General features: G+C 37.3%; 1 protein-coding gene across 11 annotated transcripts in view; it reads right to left on the bottom strand.

Moving 5' to 3' along the window:
- NCOA2 (nuclear receptor coactivator 2) overlaps positions 1-23,968 on the bottom strand; it is a 319,160-nt gene that overhangs the window by 26,052 nt on the left and 269,140 nt on the right. For all 11 annotated transcript variants that reach the window (XM_049853545.1, XM_049853541.1, XM_049853548.1 and 8 more), the window contains 6 exons: positions 22,437-22,584; positions 19,445-20,714; positions 9,211-9,421; positions 6,437-6,643; positions 3,811-4,026; positions 761-890 (listed from right to left, as the gene is read on the bottom strand). In XM_049853545.1, the coding sequence (XP_049709502.1) occupies positions 761-890; positions 3,811-4,026; positions 6,437-6,643; positions 9,211-9,421; positions 19,445-20,714; positions 22,437-22,584 (2,182 nt within the window). The remainder of the gene's footprint in view (positions 1-760; positions 891-3,810; positions 4,027-6,436; positions 6,644-9,210; positions 9,422-19,444; positions 20,715-22,436; positions 22,585-23,968) is intronic.

The following is a 23,968-nucleotide window of genomic DNA, read 5'->3' as shown; positions in this document are numbered from 1 at the left end:
CATACTGCAGTGGGACTACAACTCAGCAAGGGCAAAGAATATTCCAAAAGCAACTAAACAGAGAATACCACTTGCAAAGAAACAAAAACAGTTAGACTGACAATAAGAAAAGCAAAAACTTCATCAAGCTTGATCAAACACCATTTCCTTGTTCAAAAAACTTTTCTAATGGCTTAACAAAAAAAGTTTGAATTCCTCAGAGTCTGGTATTTAAGATCCCACATAATCTATTTTGTTACGCATCTACTCCTTCGGCCGTATCTTCTGATACTGTTTTACACAGGCCCTATCTATACTGGCTTACAACTAGATTTTTCCCTGTTACTCCAACACATTTTGGTGCTTCTGTAACCTCGGACCTTTGGTAATACTGCTTTTGCCAGCTGGACTGGCTTCCTGTCATGTCTGTCTCCTGAAATCATACCTTCTCTTCAAGGCTTCTCTAATGATCCCAGCTGGATGATCTCCTGAAACACAGTTTATTTCTCTTTGGGCATTTATACTGCATACTACCTAATATTCTGGTTATTAATGGACATATTTTATTTTCCAACTGAACTGTAACTTCTTGAGGGCATGTCCTAGGTCTTACCAAGTTTTGGATTTCTCTCTCCCCCGACTCCCTACCTGGGAGAAAATGTCATCTGAATAAAAGAACACTGGTCAGGCACCAACTATTCAAAAGAAAAAGATTAACCTGTAGCATAGGTTTAAATCAATTTCCAGAACTAAGGAACCACTTCTGGGTGTCTGGGCTCACCTGTTTTGGCTGGCAAAAGATGCCTGGTCAATAGGCAGGATGCTCTCCGGCCACGGGGCAGTCTGATTTGGAGGAGCTTGTTGTTGGCTATACTGAGGTCCTCCCATGTTCATCTCTAATTCAGAAGGCCCTAAAGTAGGGAGAAGAAAAAGACACAGAAACCTTACAATTTGTAATCAAGGAAGTATCTTTTTTCTGCTTTGTAATATAAAGTAAAATGTTTGGTTTATGGAAAATGAAAAAGATAGAAACAATGATAACCTAGATGGAAATAATGAAATAGAATACTTGTTCTGAAATAGAAGTAAAGGAAATAAAAACTAATTGCCCATTTTAGGGATTATCTAGACTAGTGGCTCTAAACTTTTTGCTCTTAGGACCTTTTATGCTCTTTAAAGAAGCTTTTGTTTATGTGGGTTACATCTTACTGCCATTTAATGTACAGGCATTCCTCAGATTGTGAACGAGCTCTGTTCCTAAGTCTGTCTTTAAGTCGAATTTGTAAGTAAGTCAGAATGGTTAGGTATAGATTGTATCTAACATCAGGTAGTCAAATGTTTGTCTTAGTATATAGTATATAGCATACCTTTCTATGCATGAAAAAAATTAAAGAAATACTTCCAAATACACTAGAATATCTATAACATAATAGAGTAGTAATAAGGTTTTGATGCACATTACGAAGTAATACATGTTTGTTATTATGAATCACTGCATGTAGCTTGAATTTTTAATATAATAAGCTTTATGGGGTTTGGTTCATAATGACAGGTTGTACGTTAAGTTGGATGTTTGTAACCTGGGGACTGCTTGTATTAGAAATTGAGACCGAGAAATTTCGAAAAATACTCATTTAAAAGTCATAATAATAAATCCATTACAGGTTAATATAAACAAGATTTTTAAATAAAAAAATGGAAAAACCTTTAGTGAGAAGAGTGGCATTGTTTCACATTGTTGCAAATTGTGTGAATGACTGATTTTAATGGAAGAGAAGGAGAACCTCAGATTCTTGTGATACTTATTACACAGCATAATGTAGACTTGTGAGAGAATGAGAGTGAAGAAGGCAAACAATGTCTTAGTATTACTCTGAAAATGGTTTTGGTTTCACAGATTCTCTGAAAGGATCCTGGGGCCTGGACCAGACTTTTGAAAAGTGCTGATTCTAAATTTTTCCTATACTTTTAACTGCACTTCATGTTAGTTCTTCCACCAGAGCATAGGCAGGGCATATCAGAGGCCCAGAGAACTCAGATGTGTTCTTCCTTACAAGTTCTTTTCGGATGTTTAAAGCTGAAGGACGATATCAGCTGTGTTATTACTATCATCATCTGTCTACCTCATTACCAGTAGATCACTTTCTGTTGAGTTCGTGGCTTTCTGGAGTTTATTAAAATCCAGAAAAATTCAGCTACACAATAAAGCCATATTTCAAGCTTAAAAGCCAGGTGCTCTTCAGTGAAGAAGTCTGAAGATAAATTAAAATTCTGACTAACTTTGCATATAAATTTACTGATTTTAGCATTTTTCATGCAACATTCAAACTACACGAATTTATGTTTGGGAACCTCTCCATTAATTCAAAGTACATTCAATGTAGAAAGGTGATATGGATGTCCTCTCAGAAACAATAAGCCAAAAGGTGCTGAGCAATTAAGTAAATAAGAAAACTGATGCTGCTTAGGATGGGAATTCTGGATTATTCTGTCAAAACAGTCCTAACATCTTTCCGTGATTTAGCGCTTACTTACTATGTTATCTAAGTATATGAAAAAGTGTATGTTACAGATGGAATTATGTGCCCCCAAAATACATGTTATAAATCGTAACCTCTATACCTGTGCTTATTATTTCATTTGGGAATGGGCTGCCTTCGTTATGTTAATGAGGCAGGATTAGTGTAAGGTGTATCTTGAGTCAATCTCTTTTGAGATATAAAAGAAATTAAATGCAAACTAGCAAGCAGAGATGGGGGAAGAGAGATGCCAAGCCACATGAAGAACTCCCAGGAGCAGAAGCTCAGAAGAGACAAGGACCTTCCTCCAGAGCCTAGAGAGAGAGAAAGCCTTCCCCTAGAGCTGACGCCCTGAATTTGGACTTCTAGCCATCTAAACTGTGAGAAAATAAATCTCTGCTAACCGTACCCACTTGTGGTCTAAGACATTACATAAACATTAACGTATCTGAATTATGCTAATGTACGAGAGGAGAAGAAAGTTAATATGCCAATGATTAAGAAAATAATCTCAAGTATGAGTTGTACAGACCATAAATTTTTTTAATGTAACAGCTTTACTGGGATATAATTCACATACCACACAATTCACCCATTTCAAGTGTATGATTCAGTGGTTTTTTTGAATATTCAGAGTTGCATAAGCATCTCCACGATCAATTTTAGAACATTTTCATTTCCCCCAAAAGAAACCCCATACCATTAGTAGTCACTTTTCATTTCCCCGGCCCTAGGCAACTGCTAATCTACTTTTTGTCTATTCTGGACATTTCATATAAATGGAATTATACAGTATACCAGACCATTAATTTTAATAACATGTCAACTGTATCCAAACAGAATTCTAGTGACCATCACGTTTTATGAGATGTTCTAGGAGACCCTGCACTTGCAGAGAAGACCTGGGAGAGTCTAATTCAATAGTGTAGGGTGGTGGCCCGGCAACCTGCATTTTTAAACTCCTCAGATGATTCTGATGAACATCCAGGTTTAGGAAGCACTGCTCTATTGTGCAGCTGTTTCTTTGTTTTTAAAATATCATATGACCTTTGTAGTACGATGCTCTCATTCACTATCCCCAAAAGGTGAGGTCTGGTGATTTAATGACAATAAAGCATCATAAAGGACTTCTCTTACATGCCTGGAAAACCTCTGAGATTCTATGTAGAAGCTCTGGTAAAATCCCATGAGTGACAGCTTAACACAGGGGACTGCCTAAACTACAAATAAGGGGCAAAAGCCTTGAAACAACTTAAGGCACTCTAAGAAATTATGAAAATTAAAAGCACAGAGAGCACTGGAACTACCTTACCTATGTTCATGACCTGAGACTGAAGCATCTGTCTTTGGCCAGGCTGGTTGTTGGGTCTCATGGGGATGCTGGCTGTTGGGTTCCGGATCATATCTCCTTGGATTGGCTGATTCATGGCACTGGTGGTAGTAGCACAGGTGACTCTCACAGCAGAACTCTGCGGTACCCATTCTCCAGATGGTATGGTGGGCCGGGAAGGATTACTACCAATCATGCCTGCATGCAAGCCAAAGAAAACTGAGTAATGCGGTAACTGAAAACATACTCAGCACGTATGAGCACCAGATGATCATACTCTCTACAAGACAATCGTTCTGTAATACACAGTCAGCGCAATAGCTAACCCCCTCATTTGGGCAGACGTGGGCCCTTGGCTCAAAAATACGAATAAGCAATTACTACAAATTTTTCACAACGTGGACTTGCCACTCTTTGTAGCTCGGAAAAGCTGTTAAAGTTGTTCCCATATGTAGTTAGAAACAGGTGCTGTGGTGTGTGGATAACCCCAACTTCCTTCCTCAGGAAGTGAATCACATTAGCTGATATACACGTCAATGCTTTACTTTCCAAAAGGGAGGTGAAGCTAAGAGGAACAAGGTAAAAACTGATAATCAATACTCTAATTATAAACCAAATTCACAGAGAACATATTATAAAACTATGCTAGACTTCTAAATCCTAGAAATCCCCTTCAGAATGTTAGAATTTGTTAAACTTCAGAACTGACCATGGTAGCCTCTAAGGCATGTGGGAAATATAGGATCTTTCCAATATTTACTATAGTCCTTCATAGGCAAAATAAGGGAAACACTACTTCTTCAATAAACCTAGATCACCACATTTGTGATTATTCTGATCCAAAATGGGTTAGGACAGATTTGTAAATATCTTTTTATAACCAAGTTATTAGCAATCAAACGACCACACAAAGCAGTAAGGACACAGCATTGCCAAGCAGAATCAAGGGCTTATTCTATCTAGCCTGGTCCCAGGATGCTGGTAATGGTCAAACATTTACTAAGACTTGATATCCTAAAGGGGGAAATCCGAAATGAAGTCACTTCATTTTGAAGTGTTTTATGATGGATGTATACAGGTTTTGCCTTCAAATACATGGCTTACTTTCATTTACTTTAATTATGATAAACAACTAAAAATAGGGTATGCTTAACAAATAGAGAAGACATATTGTGGGTGTTTCTTGTGAAATGAGAATGTGTTATATTAGAATGATTAAGGAAAAAAAAAAAAAAAAAAAAAACCAACCCAAACCCAGTGCTGTCGAGTCGATTCCCACTCATAGAGACCCTAAAGGACAGAGTAGAACTGCTCCATAGAGTTTCCAAGGAGCTCCTGGCAGATTCAAACTGCTGACCCTTTGGTTAGCAGCCGTAGCACTTAGCCACTATGCCGCCAGGGTTTCTGAATGATTAAGGGTGAAGGGTAATTAATTCAATTGAAAAAGTTAGAACAATGTTACATATTTTAAAAACCATTTTAAGATTAGATTTGACATATACAAAGATATTATGGGAGAATAGGCATTTTATTTCTCAAAATATCTATTTCCAAAAATCTACGTAATAAGATTATGGAGAGTCCAGGAAGCAAAAAAATCACTCATAATTCAACAATATTAATGCAATTATAATGGGTATTCTTTCACTCTTTCTTTTTTTCTTGAATGGAGTATAAGCATTGTACAGTCATCACAGTCCAGACACCAGTGATATATATAGGCTGTCCAGTCTAAGCTAAAACAATACTAAGAATTACAACATCCACAAATCTAAGTTCTTTTTATAATATCTATTTTTGTCTTCTGTAAACTGCAACAACTCTTCATTAGAAAACGTAGCATACTGCTGTATCTATAATAAACAGATGTTCTAGGGTATAGGACATGGTAGCAATAATAATCATTGTTGCTATAATGATTTCCGGAAGTTTTGGGATATGTCTGCTGCTTAACAGGGATTATACTTCGGAATGTGTCTGGGCAACGTGGTAGATACTTTAAATCGTAGCAGGTCAAGGTCCAAACCAGATCACAGGCAACTTCATAAATCTTCAAAAACAGAGCCGTGGACCAGATCTAAAAGTTGCTGTGAGACTATGTATGCTACTGTTTAAAGTCCTTTATTTTTACTTAATATTCTTCTGAATAAGAATTGAATAGTGAAAATATTGAAGGTTGGTTGAATTTTAAACTTTCATTCTGAAATTTTTCAAACAAAAATCACCAATTAATAGGATGTTTTGGGGATATCAGCAGATTATCACTGAGAAATAGCAATGGACAAATCTATTTTATACATACCACTACATTTTCTAGAAAAGTAATTGGAATAAAAGCAAAATAATTCGGCCTAGGCTCTAAGATTAATGATTAGAAACTTTTTAAAAGAAATGATCACAGAATAAAATGTTCAGCCTTACTGGAATATTTTCCAGTGCTTCACTTGCCACTCTCAGTGAAAATTCGTAGAATTTTCTTACTTTCAGATGTTAGTTTCTAACATAAAAAAAATCACCTGGAAAATCTGCTAGTTTGATGTGGATGAATACATCATTATCATTGAGTTAATAACCCACCAATAAAGAAGCAGTGCATTTGAGCCCTTACCTGTGCTACTGTTCCCTAAATTTCCTTGGTTTCCTATCATCCCTTGATTAACCATCATTCCTCGCTGAGGTATCATTGCGTATGGACTACTGTTTCTTATTGGTGGGAAAGGTCCAGCACCAGTTGGGCTTTGCAATGTGATATCAAGTGGTAAATTCTGGTTTGGTAATAACCTGCCCAGTTGCCCTGGTCGTGGGTTATTAAAAGCTAAGGAGAAAACAAATGAAAAGTGAAGGTTAATATAAGATAATGGAAAAGAATAGTAGCAGTAGTAGTGTTTAGGGAAATTTTTTTCTGTAAAAGAACAATATGCTTGTCAGGGACCAAATGCCTACATAAAACACAAATTAACAGACAAAAAATATACACAGTGCCAAAAAGTAAACTCGTAATCTAATCAACACATCTCTAATTCTTGAAAATTTATGGAAGAAAAAAAAAAAAGAGAGAGACCATGTAGATACTATTTGCCATATATTTTTCTCCCTAATTTGTAAAATTCAACTGTATTTTCTAAGTGAATAGTTAATATGGTTTATTTCTGTTATATTACTTCAACATAGGTGTACTACTTTCTCATAGCTATGAAGCGATCAATATTTCTTGCATGCAGCAACAAACCCATATGCATATGTTTGGATGTTAGAATATCACGTCTTAACTGGACACTTTCCTAGGATTAAAACTAAGTTAAAAGTGGTTACTCTCATTGAGAGTAGAATTTGAAGTGTAAAGCCTGCTACTTGAAGTCAGTATTAAGTTAAAGCTTTAGGGCCTTGTTTACTCTTCTAAGTACAGTTTCTTTAAATTCCAGATACATTTAGATTTGAAAGCAACATGTAAAAAAAATTGGCATAGTGGCACTTATACAATACCTTGCAGGGGAGGGCGCAGTTGGCAAACAAACGTAGGTGTTACTTGTGCAAAAAAACAGTATTTTATGGTTAGTTCATAAGAGTTTCTTGCATACTAAGCACTATACTAGTGCACTATACTATTATAGAGACAACTAGTAATTTGATGGAAACCCTGGTGGCGTAGTGGCTAAGTGCTACAGCTGCTAACCAAAGGTTTCGCAGTTCAAATCCGCCAGGCACTCCTTGGAAGCTCTACGGGGCAGTTCTACTCTGTCCTATAGGGTTGCTATCGACTTGACGATACTGGGTTTGGTTTTTGGTTTTAGTAATTTCATAACCAAACCAAAACTAAACCCCTCGCCGTCACGGCGCTTCCAACTGATAGCGACCCTAACAGGACAGAACAGAACTGCCCCTTGACTGGTAGATTTGAACTGCTGACCTTTTGGTTAGCAGCCGAGCTCTTAACTTTTGTGCCACCAGGGCTCCAATTTGATAATAATGATATTAAATTAAAAAAAAACAAAAATATTAGAAATTATTGAGCTAAGTTATTAGATATCAAGTGCTTTATTTTCTCTGAAAAATAAAAAAAAGTCTGAAATAGCACATTAAAAAAAGTTCTTAATAATAATAGAAAAAAATATTACGAAAAAGTAGGGCTGGGAACAGAAATCATGTACACGCTTAATCATGGCCTCCTCAGGTTTCCTTACCTGGTTACCACTCAATAATCTAAATACCATCGCAACTAAACAAAACCCAGTGCCACTGAGTCAACTCCAACTCACCATTAGGAGCTACAAATAGAGAAGAAATTCTGAGTTCCCCACACAGGCCTTCACTATCTCCTTGCTTAGTGAGAATAAACTACCCAGTGTGTTTCTCCCACTTCCACTCTGTGGTCTCCCATGGTTCCCAATTAACCCTCTACTCTCTAAGAAATAAGGCAGGTTTCAGAAATAACAAGCAAAAATTCATCTTTCTTTTGTCTTACTCTTTTCAGAGTGGTTAGGAATCACTCGAGAAGAGAAAAAAATAAAGATATTCTCTGACTTGGCTGATGGCTGCCTTTTCTGGTTTGAGAACAAATGTCAGGCATTGAACAGGGAAAAATCTTCTGCTCCAGTTAACACCGAAGAGGTTATCTTTCTATAAATTATGGCCTTGGGACAGAAAAGATATTTTCTTCCACTCAAACCATTGGACAACGTTAGGGTAACATCAAGTCGGTAAACTAGATGTTCACAGTGAAGAAAGAGTTCATATTAAACCTAAAAGGGTTTAAAATAAGAAGAATGCAAAAATGATAAAAATACATTTGCTTATAAATAGATGATGTAAGGTCTTCAAGCTTCATATTAAACAGCTTAAAATATACTCAGAAGACATTTACATGATAAAGTTCCATATAAAACTATGCTTACACGAGACTCCCTAAGGGACGGGGCAAGATATTTTTAGTGCGTATAGTAGCCCTTTCACGTTTAATGATTAAACATTTAGAGAGGAATCTTATTTTTAATAGTATGTTATCCTAAAAAGTTCACATAACTCCTTGATTTTCTATTTTTTAGGTATTCAGTTACATATTTAAAACACATAAAATCTATTTTAAACTTCATTTCTGAAGGCAGTAAAAGAAAGGAAAGGAAATACGGCAATTATCTGAAGAACGCTATCAACATGGGTCAGTTTCCTTCCCCGCTGATTAAATTATCTACAAGAGTGTGTGAGAAAACCTGCTAACTAGACTACATTTTGAAATGATGCTTCAAAGGACCAGGACAGTAGATGGTGCTATTTGATCACAGAAACCTTGAAGTGACTAAGCTGTTTGCATTAGGCCTAATAATCCGTTTCCGATAGTGATTATATGCGATTTTCTTGGCATAACCATCAATATCTCATACTCACTGCTCTGTGAAATTCGCAATGCTGTTTTCTGGGCTCCAACAGGTGTGACAGGGCTGTTTTCAGCTGTGAGTTGCATGAGGTCATTGATGATGGCTTGCTTGTCGACTGATCCAGCAGGGGCGCCTGGCCTGGTGTCTGGGAAAAGCTGTGGTAACTGACTATTCTGCAAATCATCCAAAATCTCCTCCAGGTTGTCCAACTCGCTGCCAGGCTGTAGTTAACAAACAGAGAGTTTATCCAGCCCCACTCCAGGCGGGCGGCGTGGTACAACGGCACAGCTGTACGTACAGACCTAACTGGTACACACGGCTATAAAGCACCACAGGCAGGAAAAAGATGCAGATATAGACAGCATACCTCAAGCCTAACAGTTAACTCGTCATCTTTCTAAAAATTAAACTGACAAAGGGCAAGTAATTTAATCTCTTGGTTCTCAATTTCCTCATCTGTAAAAAGAGAAATGGCTGAATTGAAAGAAAGCTCTCTTCTAGCATTGTGACCCATTGGCAATTTATAAATTCCTCTTTATTTTATGCTAACCATTCAATTAATGAGTGAGTATATTCTCAATTAACTATGAGCAGATATGGCTTACAGTCCAAGTCTAGTTTTTGTGGTTAAAACTTCCTATGAAATAACAACAATAACAATTTGCATGACATCAGTATTTTAGCAAATGAACATTTCCTTTTAAGAATTTTTTTTTTTTTTTTTTGGAAAGAGCTGGGATGGGGCAAGGCGGGGTGGGGGGGCGGGGGTTGGGAAACAAAGTAAGCTTGAAGCAACCATGAGCTAGCTAAGCATTGCTTTTTCATTCTGAGTGCTTTCTTTTCCTCTTACACTTTCAGTTTCAAATGACACTGGCTTTCTCAGTCACTCACCAGCTTAGGTGACAAAATGTAGGGAAGCAGGATAAAAACTGGTTGCTCCCAATCACACCACCTATTAACCTGATATCACAAAGCCATAAAAGTGTTTCTTACGGCTTTTTTACTTTTTTTATAATTTCATTTTTAATTACCACCATAAAAATAATAAGTATCACCACTATTTCATACTTAGTACTTTTCTTTCAGGAAGCTAAAATGATTTTATAGATATTCTTCTAAGTAGAACCTATCTATGGGCCAGGTCATTAAAATCAGACAGAGCCAACCACACAAGAAAATGACTAAGTCAAATGCTAGGATTACTTTCTAGTGAAGAAAGTGGTAAGAGTGATTCTTTTGATGTGTAGGTAGAAAAACATAAGTTAGGCAGCTTCTCCAAAGTCACTGGCATGAACTTTGAATCCTTGACCACAATATTTAAATAAAAGAACCCTTTCATTTACCCTGACAATTCCAAATGAAACTGTGTACTTCTGATACTAAATTACATTTAAAGCAAAATGGAATGGCCTACACTTTTATCCTATATACATATAATTCCTATCCCCCACGTGCAGGTTGGATCTGCAAAGATTTCTGTAATATACTGCAAATGTACTATCTGTATGGGATGTCCTTTTACTGAATATATTTCTCATGTTAGGAAGGACAGACTGAAGTGACATTTTACTTGAGTCTTTGCAGAAACAACTAGCTTAGCGATAACCTGGAGATCTATTTTCCAGGACTTTGTAATGAATTGTCAGAACAAATATAAGATTTTTTATCTGGTTAGTTTAGTCACCCTGAGCTTCTAATAAGAGAAGAGCATCAAATATGGGAGATTATCTAACTCAGGTAGGAGTTAGGTTCCAAAGTGAATATCCTAAAGTACAGACAGACAAAATGACCTTTTGAACTTCTCAGGAAGGCACCTCACTAGATATCTTCTCCAAGGGCAATCCAGCTAGTTTTTCCTCCAGAGTGGGAACAGTTACTATTTCTTTGGCTGAGTCCCAAATGAAGCAGTCCATACCGCACATGCACACAAAAAAACTTGCAGCTTCATAGTCATACTATTAGAGCCACCAGGGAACCAAATACCAGCAAATCCATGTCACACAGCCCATGCTCACCCAACCAGGGCATGTACTAATTGAGATGAATGGTGGGCAAAACTGCTCACACTATTTAAAAAACCGTTTAATAACCACTTCTTCATTTTTTTCCGAATGCATATAGTTGACTCTGTGTAAGCTAAATGTACCTGTACATAATCTACCTTTATCATGTTTTACTGAATAAATGGATGCTTTCAGTATAAACGTTTATTTTCCTCCAAGGGCAGTGCCTGGAAGGTAATATGCCCTCAGTAAACACAATGAATTCCTTTAACCACCTTAACCTATAATTAATTTTTTCCCACGTTGAACTAAATTTCTCATAAGCATTCCTACAACTTCCATTAATTTCTCAGAAATAACGTTTCATTACAGCGTGTGCTAAATATCCTTATTATTTCATCATGAAATAGCTCCAAAGATCAGAAAGAAGCTCTACTAAGCTGAAGCTTATCTCTGCCTGTGAAACAAAGTTTCCCGCCTGCAACGCTGCCTTGTCTACTGTGTTTTTAAGGAGTGGCCCTCCAAGCTCAGTACATGTGTGGGGGTGAGGGAGACGGGCTGTAATAAGTTTCGTCTTGAGAAAGCTTTGCAGATTGTCTTCGATGAGAAACAACTAAAATGAACAGGTTCATATAAAAAAATAATAAAAATACAGTATTTTCCTCAACGTATGCTCTTACATTTATAACATATCCCCCCCATCCCATATATGTGTAAAACAAAGTTTTTGTTTTTATTTTTTTAACATAGATGGACAATAGTCTAGGTGTAGACTCTACCTTTCCTTTTTTTTTTTTTTTGTGCAAATAAGATTATACTTTAAACCACCCTGGATGGACAGCAGAAGTTTTAAGGACTTCTAGTGACACTTTTTTTAGTGACATAATTTATGATCCTTCCTTTCTAATTTACTCCTGTGTTTAATGAGTCTGAGTTCAATATTTTATATATATATATATACACACACACACACACATATATACACACACATGCACGGAATGTTAAAGTATATTTGGATGGTTTAATTATTCTTATTTAAGGAGGTAATTTTAAAAAATCAATCCATTATTTCCTTTGGTTTACTTTTATTTTTGAAAAGCATGTATTAAAACTTTAGAAGGAAAAAAAAAAAAGAACATGTGACAACCAGGATGAAAATACTAGTACTGATACATTGTGAAAAATATAATCAATGTCACTGAATAATTTGTGTGTAGAAATGGTTAAATGGGAACCTAATTTGTTGTATAAACTCTCACCAAAAACACAATAAAATATTATTAAAAAAAGAAAGAACAGACACAGACACACAAATGGAAGAATGCCATGTGACGACTGAGGCAGAGATTGGAATTACACTGCCACAAACCAGGGAATGCTTAGGGCTACCAGAAACTGTCATCATTGTTTGTTAAATGACGTTGAGTCAATTCAATTTGATTCCAACTCATAGTGATCCTATAAGACAGAGTAGAACTGCCCCATAGGGTTTCCAAGGAGCGGCTGGTGGATCTGAACTGTCAACCTTTTGGTCAACAGCCAAGCTCTTAACCACTGCACCACCAGGGCTCCCCAGAAGCTCTAGGAGGCAAGGAAAGGATCTTTGCCTAATAACTTCAGAGAAGGCAAAGACCTGCTAAACCCCTAATTTTGAACTTCTGGCTTCCAGAACTGTGGCAGAATAAATTTTTGTTGTTTTTCAAAAATTCATTTTCAAATTTTGATCTCAGACATTTTAAGAGTAGACCTAATTCAACTGTGAGTCAGTCTAGCTCTGACAAGTAACAAACATTTATTTGTCATAAGAAAGCCATGAAGAATCTTCTTGATGCAACTATCAAAAACAAGTGGTTCTACAGAGACCAACAGCTATGGACACTATGTGAATTCATTAAGCTTACCACCTGACAAATCCAATATGAAATTTTCCCTACTAGAGATAGTGTTGATATGCCTGTGTTTATTCCTCATCAATTTTCAAAGTACATATTTAACAATCTAATTGTTGTAAGTTTACTTTAAATGTTCTTCAGGAGGTAAAATTCAGAATGTCTATAGCCCTTGGGTTGCTCAGCAATAAAATTTTATGACTATAGCATTTTCTTCTGTATTCAAAATTAAGTTCTAGAAGGGATGGATTTGGTTACATCAAGTTTCTGACCTTCAAACATTTCCTCTCCCCAAAATTTTTAAGCTTTAATTCTCACCAAAAGTTCTTCCAGTCCCTATTCACTTTGTTAGGCACAACTCCTTTGCAAGACAAAAAGATTAATAATGTCTTCCTTTAAAATGCTTTGCCAAGATACTTCAAAATTTTGCTTAGGCATCTATTTGAATGCTCAAATTAGCCACATCGATTTGAATAGTTAAACTATTTCGGCTAGAAAATGTGTCACATTATTTGCAAAAGTTCTACAAAATGAAAATTGAACTTGATTTCTTCAATTTTTCATTATTTTTTTTTTTGCTACTTATATGAATTTTTCATGTGTCAAGTCAACTTATTCTCTGAAGGAAATATAAAGAGCACATGAATATTAACAACGTAAGCATTATAAGAAATTACAAAACAGTTTTCCAAATTTTTTAAGTGAAAGTGTAATTTACCACATTTGCCTAAAATAAAATTGTTAAAAAATGGTAATACAATTCTACCACATTTGGAGGGAAAATGCCAAGATAGCTATTGGTTTAAAATATGGTTTGCCTTTCCAATGGAGTCAAATAACAAGAAATTCTCTTCAGACTATTGCCTCACCCTCATCATAAGTGTCCCTGAAGCATTAGAAAGAACAGAAGAGTATCATTTGGTAAGGTGTCAACCATGCTCCATTGTGCAAACAAATATATAACTTAAAAGTCAGTAAACATATTGGAAATATTTTCTGTTGCTGTTTCCTGTTGGTGATGAAATCCTGTAGAAACAAACACTGTTTAAATACTCTACCCAGTAAAGCATGCCGCCTGAGGTATCACAGTGCCATCGAAGTACTTCCTGTCTCTAATAAGTTGGCAATAGGTTAAACTCGCACTAAGTTAATGGCTATTCTCTGAATCGAAATAACAAGTCTATTAACTGTGCAGTTCAGGCCCGCTTAACAGTTTGTTTTATCTTACTATACAAACAATTTATTGTACTCCCTTGAAATGAAAGAAAAGTCTTCAATAAATGGGTGTAGCACTTAACATGGGATATAAGTAATCTGTATTTGGGAATAGTGAAGGAGACCAGGAGGTGAAAGAATCACTGTTTTTTTTTTTTTTCTTTTTTTTTTATTAAAGTAAGCCATTCTAACTTTGATCTAAACTTAGGTAATGCACACTTCCTGTGGTAACTTTTCAAGTTGCAACGTTTTTGATGTTAAAGTGCTCTGAAGCAATGTTTTTGGTGGAGTTTTAAATGGAAGTGGAGGGAGGGTTAGACCAAGGACTGGGTTTCATTATGAAAAATATACTGTACGTGTGTGCGTTTGTCTATACACTGCTTTTTGATCCACCCAGCATAACAGATTTGTGCCGATTACATTCCGGGCTTTATGTTTCCCAAATGAGACAATTTTGATGCGGCAAATGTTTCTCCTAAACAACAATTAGAAACTACAAGTGACTCAAGCACTTTTTTTTTTTTAAGTTATCTTCTCTTGTCAGTGTCTTGCCTGAAGTTAGTGCAATACAGGGCTAAATATAGAACTGCCGAACAGTGTCCCCCTTCCTTGACCTTCTAACCCCTAGGGCCACAGGCCTGGGACAGAAGTTAATTTTGTCTACGAAGGAAGGGGCCACTTTCGACACTAAGCTAAGGTGTACCTGATGGGTCACCATTCTGCCCTCTAGTGTGTGCGGAAACCTGAGTGACAGTATCTGTGCCTGCCATTTTGACCTGCCACTAACTCTACTAATTCTAGTGAACCTTAAGAGATTAAAACATTTATACTTGTCAATATGGTTTTATACTTCATTTTAACCTAAGACACTGGGATTAATTTTCTGCTGAGACCCTGACTCCCCCCCACCTAATGATCTTACAGCATTACAGAATAGCTGATACACAGAGCCCAGCATGAACATCTAAATTTAAGAATTAATCACCAAAGATCTTTATATAATTTGGCTCTGTTTTCCTTGCGAAGGGCACAAAGGTTTGAAAAATTATAGCTGCCTTTTAGGAATGGTAGCAGCTGTCAAGACATCAAAGTAAAAGATACAAAGGAGCTAAGTGCTTAGAACCATGGAAGGGGACCAGCTCTAAGAGCATGTGTGGTCTCAGCTTTCCTGATTATTGCTTTCGATCCTAGACCTGCCTCTGGGTTAGCCTCTGCTGACTCGGCAGACTTCAGAGTTACAGCAAAGGGGTGCCCTCTCTTCTCTCCCTACCCACACCTAGTCCCCGAGGACAGTGACACATAAAATATCTACTTGGAAAACAAATTTCAACAACAAATTAAAGAAAATTTTAAGTAGGAAGGCCTATACAGCTTCTTTACTTCTTAGCCAGTCATGGCTTGAGGAAAGATTTTGAAGTACAGGGCACGGATTAATGGCCAAGAGGCAGAGGTGATGGTGCAGGTGAAGTCTTGAATCATTAATACCAGCCAGTCAATTGATCCCCCCAGGAACTGCCTGATGTCAAGCATTATGGCAGTAATAACTCATTTAAAAAAAAAAAATAGATAAGAATATTAAACCCAGAAATAAATACAACCATCTATGAGCACCTGAAGGAGCCCTGGTGGCACAGTGGTTAAAGTGCTCAGCTGCTAACCAAAAGATCTGCTGTTCAAAACTACCAGCTGCTCCACGAGAGAAAGATGTGGCAGCCTGCTTCCTTATTAAAGATTTACAGCCTTGGAAACCCTATAGGGCAGTTCTACCCTGTCCTATAGAGTCAACCTAAGTTGGAATCAACTTGATGGCAACAGGTTTGGTTTAGCTGATTTTTGATAAGGGATTAAAGTCCATTCAATGGGGAAAAAGTAATCTCTTTAGCAAGTGGTGCTGCCAAAGCTAGATATTTATTTGCAGAAAAACAAAACAGGACCTAACACCATATGCAAAAACTAACTAAAAATGGATCAAAGACCTAAATGTTAAAGTGAAAACCATGAAGTTCCTGGAAGATAATACAGGGACAATATTATGGGACCTAGTTTGCTTCAGTAATAGATTACCAAACACAAGTATAAATGCATGAGCAACAGAAGACAAGTTAGATAACTAGGACCTACTAAAAATTAAATATTTATGCTCATCAAAAAACTTTATCAAAAGAGTAAAAAGAGAACTTATAGATGGGAAAAAATCTTTGGGAACAATATATCTGATAAGGGTCTAATCTCTAAAATGTATATAAAAAACTTCAACTCAACAACAAAAACAACCTAATTAAAATATGGGCAAAGTACATGAACAAACACTTCACCAAAGAGAACATTCAAGCAGCCAACAAACACATGAAAAGATGCTTGCAATCACTAGCCATTAAAAAAAAAAGAGATAAAAATCAAAACTATAACAAGATACCATCCCACCCCTGCAAAAATGGCACTGATCAAAAAAACAGAAAACCACAAATGCTGGTGAGGTTGCGGGGAGATATGAACCCTGCTCCACTCTTGGCGGGGTTGTAAATCGGTTCAACCACTGTGGAAAATGGTTGGTGCTTCCTCAAAAAGCTAGAAATAGAAATTTCTATTGATTTTATGATCAGGCGTGGGGTAGAAGTAAATGATCATATGATCCAGCAATCCCACTCCTAGGTATACATACCCTAGAAAACTAAAACTACGGACACGAACAGATATGTGCACACCCATGTTCACTGCAGCATTATTCCCAATAGCAAAAAGACAGAAACAACCTAACTAACCATCAACAGATAAATGGATAAACTGTGGTACATACACAAAATGGAACAGCATTCAGGCATAAAGAATAGTGACACATTCTCAAAATATACTAAAACATGGATCAATCTGGGGGACATTATGCTGATTGCAATAAGTCAATCACAAAAGGACAAACACTGTAAGATCTCACTGTTATAAAAAGATAAGAACAGATATACATACAGAAAACATTCTTTGGAAGGAGAGGGAGGGAAAGTCACTTTCTAGATAGTAGACACTTGTTAGTTTTGGTGATGAATAAGGCAATACCATATAAGGGTGAAGTCAGCACGACTTGACCAAGGTAAAAAATGACACTAAGAAGTACACAATAATGGACGATTTTGGTAAAAGCTTACAACATATACAATTTTGCAACAACAGTAATAACAACAACAACAACAAAAAATGTGTGTGGTTAATAGATACAGATGTATGCTTATGTATGTACAGTTAAGCACACATGAATATGCAGGTACACACGCACAGGTGTTTCTGTAGGCAAGTGTATCTACGTATTTGTGTGTGTTGCATATATACTCATACATGGGGGCTACAGTTATAAATACTTTCCGGACATAACCAAAAACGTTGGAAGATCGGGTTAGTGGTTTTGAAGACTTAGGACCATACTCTTGGGGGGCAACTTGGTCATCTGGCATCACACGGCTCATAAAGATAATGTTCTACATCCTAGTTTGGTGAGTAGTGTATGGGGTCTTAAAAATTTGCAAGCAGCCATCTAAGACAGAACTATTGGTCTCTATGCATCTGGAGCAAAAGAGAAAGAAGGAAACCAAAGATTCAAAGAAGAAACGAGTGTACAGAACTAACAGTCTATATGAATCACAGCCTCATCTACCTTGAGACCAGAAGAACTAGATGGTATCTGGCCACCACTACCAACTGTTCTGACCAGAAACACAGTAGATGATGGTCCCACACAGAATAGGAGAAAAACGTGGAATAAAACTCAAACTCCTAAAAAAGATCAGGCTTACTGGACTGCTAAGAGACTAGGGGAAGCCCTGAGACTATTGCCCTGGGATACCCTTTAAACTTGGAACTCAAACTACTCCCAGGGGTCACCTATCAGTCAAAAGACAGAGTGGCTTCTCATAAAATAAAAATCACCCGTGAGTATTTTGCTCCTCTTAACAATCATCTAAATGAGACCTAATGGTCAACATTTACCCTGGAGCAAAGATGAGATGGTAAGGAGGGACAAGGAAGCCAGATTAACGGACAGAGAACAGCCAGAAGGGAAATAATGAGCATCCTGACACATTATGAAAAGTGTTACCAATGTCAGTGAATAACATGTACAGAAATTGTTAATGAGAGCCTAAATTTGCTATGTAAATTTTCTCCAAAATCACAGTTAGGGAAAAAAAAAATTTAAATGGCTTTCTGTTTTTCCTGTGATGTCATTATCTCATTCGAGTACTGTAAAGAATGATTTTTGAACATCATTTTGGCTCTTCTGGATTTTTTTTTTTTGAAATTAATTTTTTAGACCAAATTAACAAATAATATAACTTATTACTCTGGTTTTGAACTTCACACACAATGGCTCAGATATATTAACATCAAGCCAAACTTTACCTCTCCTTTCCTACTATGCATTTCCTCTTAAATATTTTTTATATTTAAATTCTTCTGCATTCAGAGTTACAGCTGAGGATAAAGAAAGGCAGAATGATCGTCATTAGTTCTGAGAAATCAGTTAAACGTTGATCTTAAAAAGAGAGAAAAGTAAACAAATAACTCATTCTGACAAAGCTCATTTTCAAGGAAGTGACTAGCTCGTATTTGAGGCATCCTCTGTATCAGTGGTCAGCAAACTATAGTCTGAGGGCCAGATCTAGCCCACCATTTGCTTTGGTGGGGCCCGTGAACTAAGAATGGGTTTCACTTATTTTTATGGTTAAAAAAAACAAAATCGAAAGAATATTTTGTGACACATGAAAATTATATAAAATTCAAGTTTCAGTGTCCATACGTAAAGTTTTATGGGAACACAGTTACACTTGCTTGTTTACATAGTGTCTGTGACTGCTTTGGCACTATGAGGGTAGAAGTGAACACTTGTGGCAGGGACCAGAGGCCTGCAGAGCCATATTAAACATTACCATTTGGCTCTTTACAGAAAAAGTCTGCCAACCTCTGTTTTATACCAGTGTCACTATTCACTAAGAACATGTCGTTTCATTGAGAATTAACTGTCTTAAGGTAAGCAAGACAAAAAAGAAGGCTTATTTTTATCTAATCGCCTGGGGCCTCAAAAGGCCCCTGTGGAGAAAATCTTTGATGAATGTGGATTAGTACTCTTGGGAGAACATATTACAAAACTTACCTGGTCACTAGGCTCAAAGGTCATCTCCTCTTTCTCAGTTTTCATAGCTATTAATTTTGTGTTACCGGCAGGGTCTGTCTTACTGTCCAGTCGCTCAAGTTTGGGGGTTATTTCTGGTAAACCAATATCTTTAGTATCATCTTTATCTAGCAAATAGCGAAGTAGTGCATTCTCTTTCTTTTTGGGGCTCACTGGCTCCTGTTTAATAGTCACTTCTGAACCCGGAGCTGTGCTGCTGGACTCCTGGCTCAACTCTTTGCCTGTGGCTTCTGCGATTAACTTAGTCAAGTCCACAGGGGAACTGCTGTCCTGCAAGAGTCTGTGCAAAATTTTATGCTTCTCCTTGAGCGATGTTCCATGTGTTGACCCAGAACCAGGCAAGCTACTTGTGGAGTCCTTGTTTGTGTCCGACAAAGAGCTGGGTAATGGTGAAGGCTCCATCTGATCCGACTTGGTGGTCAGCAGCTGCAGGAGCTTGGTCTGTCCTTTGCTGTCATGCAGTCGGTTCTGTCCGTCAGGCCTCTCACTGCTCCCAGGCTGGGGCATGTTAGAATCATTTGTTTCCTTCTGCTCCCCAGGATGGCAGCTGCTCTCTGTTTGTCCAGTTGTACCTTCAGATGGCTCCCCATAAAGTCCAAAACAGTCTTTGGAGTCTAAGCTTCCCATCTTGCTGAGCGGGGGAGGATTCATATTAACTGGGGAGTTTTGCAAATTGCCCATTTTTAGGTCCGGTGAAGCCAACGATGACCCTAATGAGACCCCGTGCCCCTCACTGAGGGCCTGAAGTGCATTGAGGGAACTGTTGGTGTAACTATGGCTATTTCCTGTGCTGCTGCAAACTCCCACAGGGGAATGCAAGCTTCCTGCAGGGGAAAACTGACTGGGTGGGATTCGAGGGCTTCCAGCCACTCCAGGGCTCATGCGATGCCTTGGTGAGAGCATGGAGTTGGGCTGTCCTGGGTTCATACCAGGGCTGCTTTGTGAGGGACTGTTCATTTTGAGTGCATAGTTACTACCCTGAGGAGTGGTTGCTTGCATGCTTGACACATGGTTCATTCCCCCAGAACCACCAAACCTGCCCATGGGCATGCCCATCTGTTCCTTTGGGCCATTTATGGGAAAATTTATATTGCTACTGAGGGTCATGTCCTGACCTGGGTTCCCACTGCACATGGCCTGATGGGCAGGGCTGCTAGAGCTAATTGGATTCAATGGCTTCCCCATAGCTTGTCCAGTCAGATCCGGATTCATTACACACACATTCTGCTCTCTGTGTAAGTGAAAAAAAAAAAAAAAAAAAATTAGTTAAAAGGAAAAATAAAAAGTTGTCAGTAATTTTTAAAAAACAAGGTGGCTTCTTTCTTTAAAAGAATAGACTACATTTAAAGGAAAGATAATACTTTGATGAAGCCATCTGCAATTATGGACAAGACTGAACATGTACAGTTTTGGGCCAAAAGGCATGTTTTTCAGCCAACTCATTACGATGTCTGAGGTTTTAGAGAGGAGCTGTGTTTAAATCTGACTACTACTACGTTGAAATTGCATTTACTAGATAAGACATTAGGGGGGTTACAATTACATGACATATCTTTCTCATTAAACAGTTTATTACCATGAATAACTGAGAGCTTGCACCACCTTAAAGAGATGACCCAAACAAGTATCGCTGTATTTAATTACTTGCCAGATTCTGATCCCTAACAATAGACACATCTGTAAGTCTGGAGTGTTCTGTTATGTATCACGTGGCTCATGATGAAAAGCAAACTTAGGGAGAAAAACATACCCCTAACTATCAGAAACTCTGCAAATTCTAGAGCCAAAAAGTTACTAAAACTGCTCAGCGTTACAGTGCCTTGTCAAACAGATTTCCACTTACTTCTCCCCGTCACTCTGCAAGTCAGGGCATGAGCCTCCAAGACAGACAACTTGGCTGGGAGGCAAGTGCAGAGTGACTTTTGTGTGTGATTTTACTCCCTTACTCCTAGACAGCTCCCATCCATCTCCTTACTAATGACTAAAAGCAGGTTTTCTAAGCTAGATGACTTTCCAAGTCCTAGGAGCTCTAATTTACAGCCTTGGCCGTCACTTGTGAGTTACCAAATGTGTTCACAAACCCAAACAAAATCGATTTCACAAATTGTCAAACATTAGCTTCAAGTTAGGTGGGTGAAATTTGGCACATCTGTAATCACTTTCAAATTGTTTCAGTTTGAGGTCAGATTTATTAGCAGCTGGCAAACAGAGCTGCCAGTTTTTTTTTTTAATTCCCAAATAAAAAAGTAAATAATTGGGGAAGGTAATAAAATGGAATTCTTTAACCAGAGCAACTTTATATATCTTCTGATAGTACCTCATAAAGTTCTATATAGCACATACACAAGTATTTATATTAACTTGAAATTTAATCACCTTCCCAGATTTGTGCTCTAAAACAATATAGTTTATGACATTTACTTTAAAAAATCAACACTCAATATTCTTTACTTTCATTTTTGATGGAAATGTTTATTACCCTTCCATTTAAAGTAGAATATCAAGAAGTTAATTTAAACCTGAAAACAAAAATCTAAAATATTCCTTCTAAGTACATAAATTTGAAAGTGTTAGAACAGACATGACACTACTGGCTTCAGTGTTCCTGCCCTGCATGTAGCCCCACTGTGCACTGATTTGTTTCCCTTCTCCAGTGTAACTGCCAGTCATGGAAGTGCAAAGCTAATCCTGGCCTTGTGCGCTTCCGGCTGCATTGTAAAAATCACGAATACTGAGGCTAAAATTCAGAGGACAGCCCTACTTGGCCAGTTATTAGGAGTTGTCTTTTAGCCAACAGTTAATGGCAATTTAACTTTATATTTACATTTTACATTACTGGGGAAGATCAACAGAAATATCTAACAAGCCTGGAAAGCTCTAGGATGATTTATTGCTGTTGTAACATTTCCTCCTAACTTGGGAAGGGAAAATGAGTTCTTAGAACTAGGATTACCTGTGAAGCATATGTAAAGATATTACAAGCTGAGGTTCGTTAGTAGTCTGAGAACGGATGAGTTTGCTCTTCGTTTGGGCAGCAACAAGAGTGCCGTCGGACAAGGAAAAACGATAGATTTGACTGAATGCCAGTCCTTGTCTTAGCACTGCAGGCAAGCAAGTAAACAGAATGCATGTTTAGAAAAAAAAAAAATGAGGGGGGAGGGCAGAGACAATAACACTAGTAAACTTCATCAAGCGTAGTATTTTCCTACCAATATGTTAAAGAGTTGTAAGTAACACTTCATGCTATTAAAACATTACAGAATTTTAAAAGCACATTTACTTTTCATTATACCAACTAATTCAATATACTGTTTTTCATGAGGTCTGGACCCTCAAACGCTGTTCTTTTCCAAATTTTCAGTACCACACCAAATTAGAGTATAAACTGTTTATTAGCTCAAAACAAGCTTTTCAATGATTTGTTTAAAATGTTAGAAACAATACAATGCATAAACATGACACCTTTAGAGTGTACAATTTGTCTTTAATTTCCCCTTAAACTAATACAAATATTACAATAAAATATATGACACTAAATGTGATATTTTCCAAATATTCATCTAGAAGTTACCTATGTTTAATCCATCATTTCACATTACTTTCTACCAATTCTGTTTCTCATTGTATAAGAGGTATTATTTCTGTGGTTAGGACAAGAGGAAGTAAAAGATAAACAATCAGAATAATCTTTTCAGAGGAAAAAAAAAAAAAGCACTAAACAGAAAACAGGAACAGTAACAGTATGAATTACTCTCAGTGACATGTAACTCGTTTATTTTAATTTCTGAATAACTTCTGGATAAAGCGTCAGGTGCTGACACTTTCAAGACAAATAATACCAGAAAATATAACACAAATCAACTAGGCTAATACGTCTCTCAAAATAATTTTAAGAATTACCTTTTAAAACAACTTAAAAAAAAAACTGTCTAACACTGTACATAAAAAAGAACATTTCAATTCAGAAAAAAAGTGGCCATAATTCAGCTTCCTCTTGCACTGTCTTAGGCCTCCCTGGATGGGCAAACAGTTAAGTGCTCAGCTATTAATCAAAATGTTGGTGGTTCAAACCCACCTAGAGGCACCTGGGAAGAAAGGCCTGCTGATCTACTTCCCAGAGGTCACACCCATGAAAACTCTATACAGTGAAGTTCTACTCTGTAACACATGGGGTCGCCGTGAGTGGGAATCAACTTGACAGTAACTGGCTTTTTCATACTGTTTTAAGAAGATTGTCATGTTTCTACCACATAATCCTCAGCACCAATTTTGTGGGCTGAGTAGCTAGCCTTAAAGCAACCAAGCACATTCGCGATGCCCCAAAATTGCTGCAAGTGTGTGCGTGTGGCGGTGGTGGTTGGGGTGGGGAGGCTATTGTACATAATACATATTCTCATTTCTCAGCAAAATTTCATTTTGGGAAATTTGTCTATGAAATCCCCTCTGCTGCTTGAGTATTTAGCTGTTACTTCCTGCTATCAATTG

This window comes from Elephas maximus, chromosome 15 (genome assembly GCF_024166365.1).
Source record: "Elephas maximus indicus isolate mEleMax1 chromosome 15, mEleMax1 primary haplotype, whole genome shotgun sequence".
In the NCBI taxonomy this organism is placed as follows: domain Eukaryota; kingdom Metazoa; phylum Chordata; class Mammalia; order Proboscidea; family Elephantidae; genus Elephas; species Elephas maximus.
This window is presented reverse-complemented; position numbering and strand designations above follow the sequence as displayed.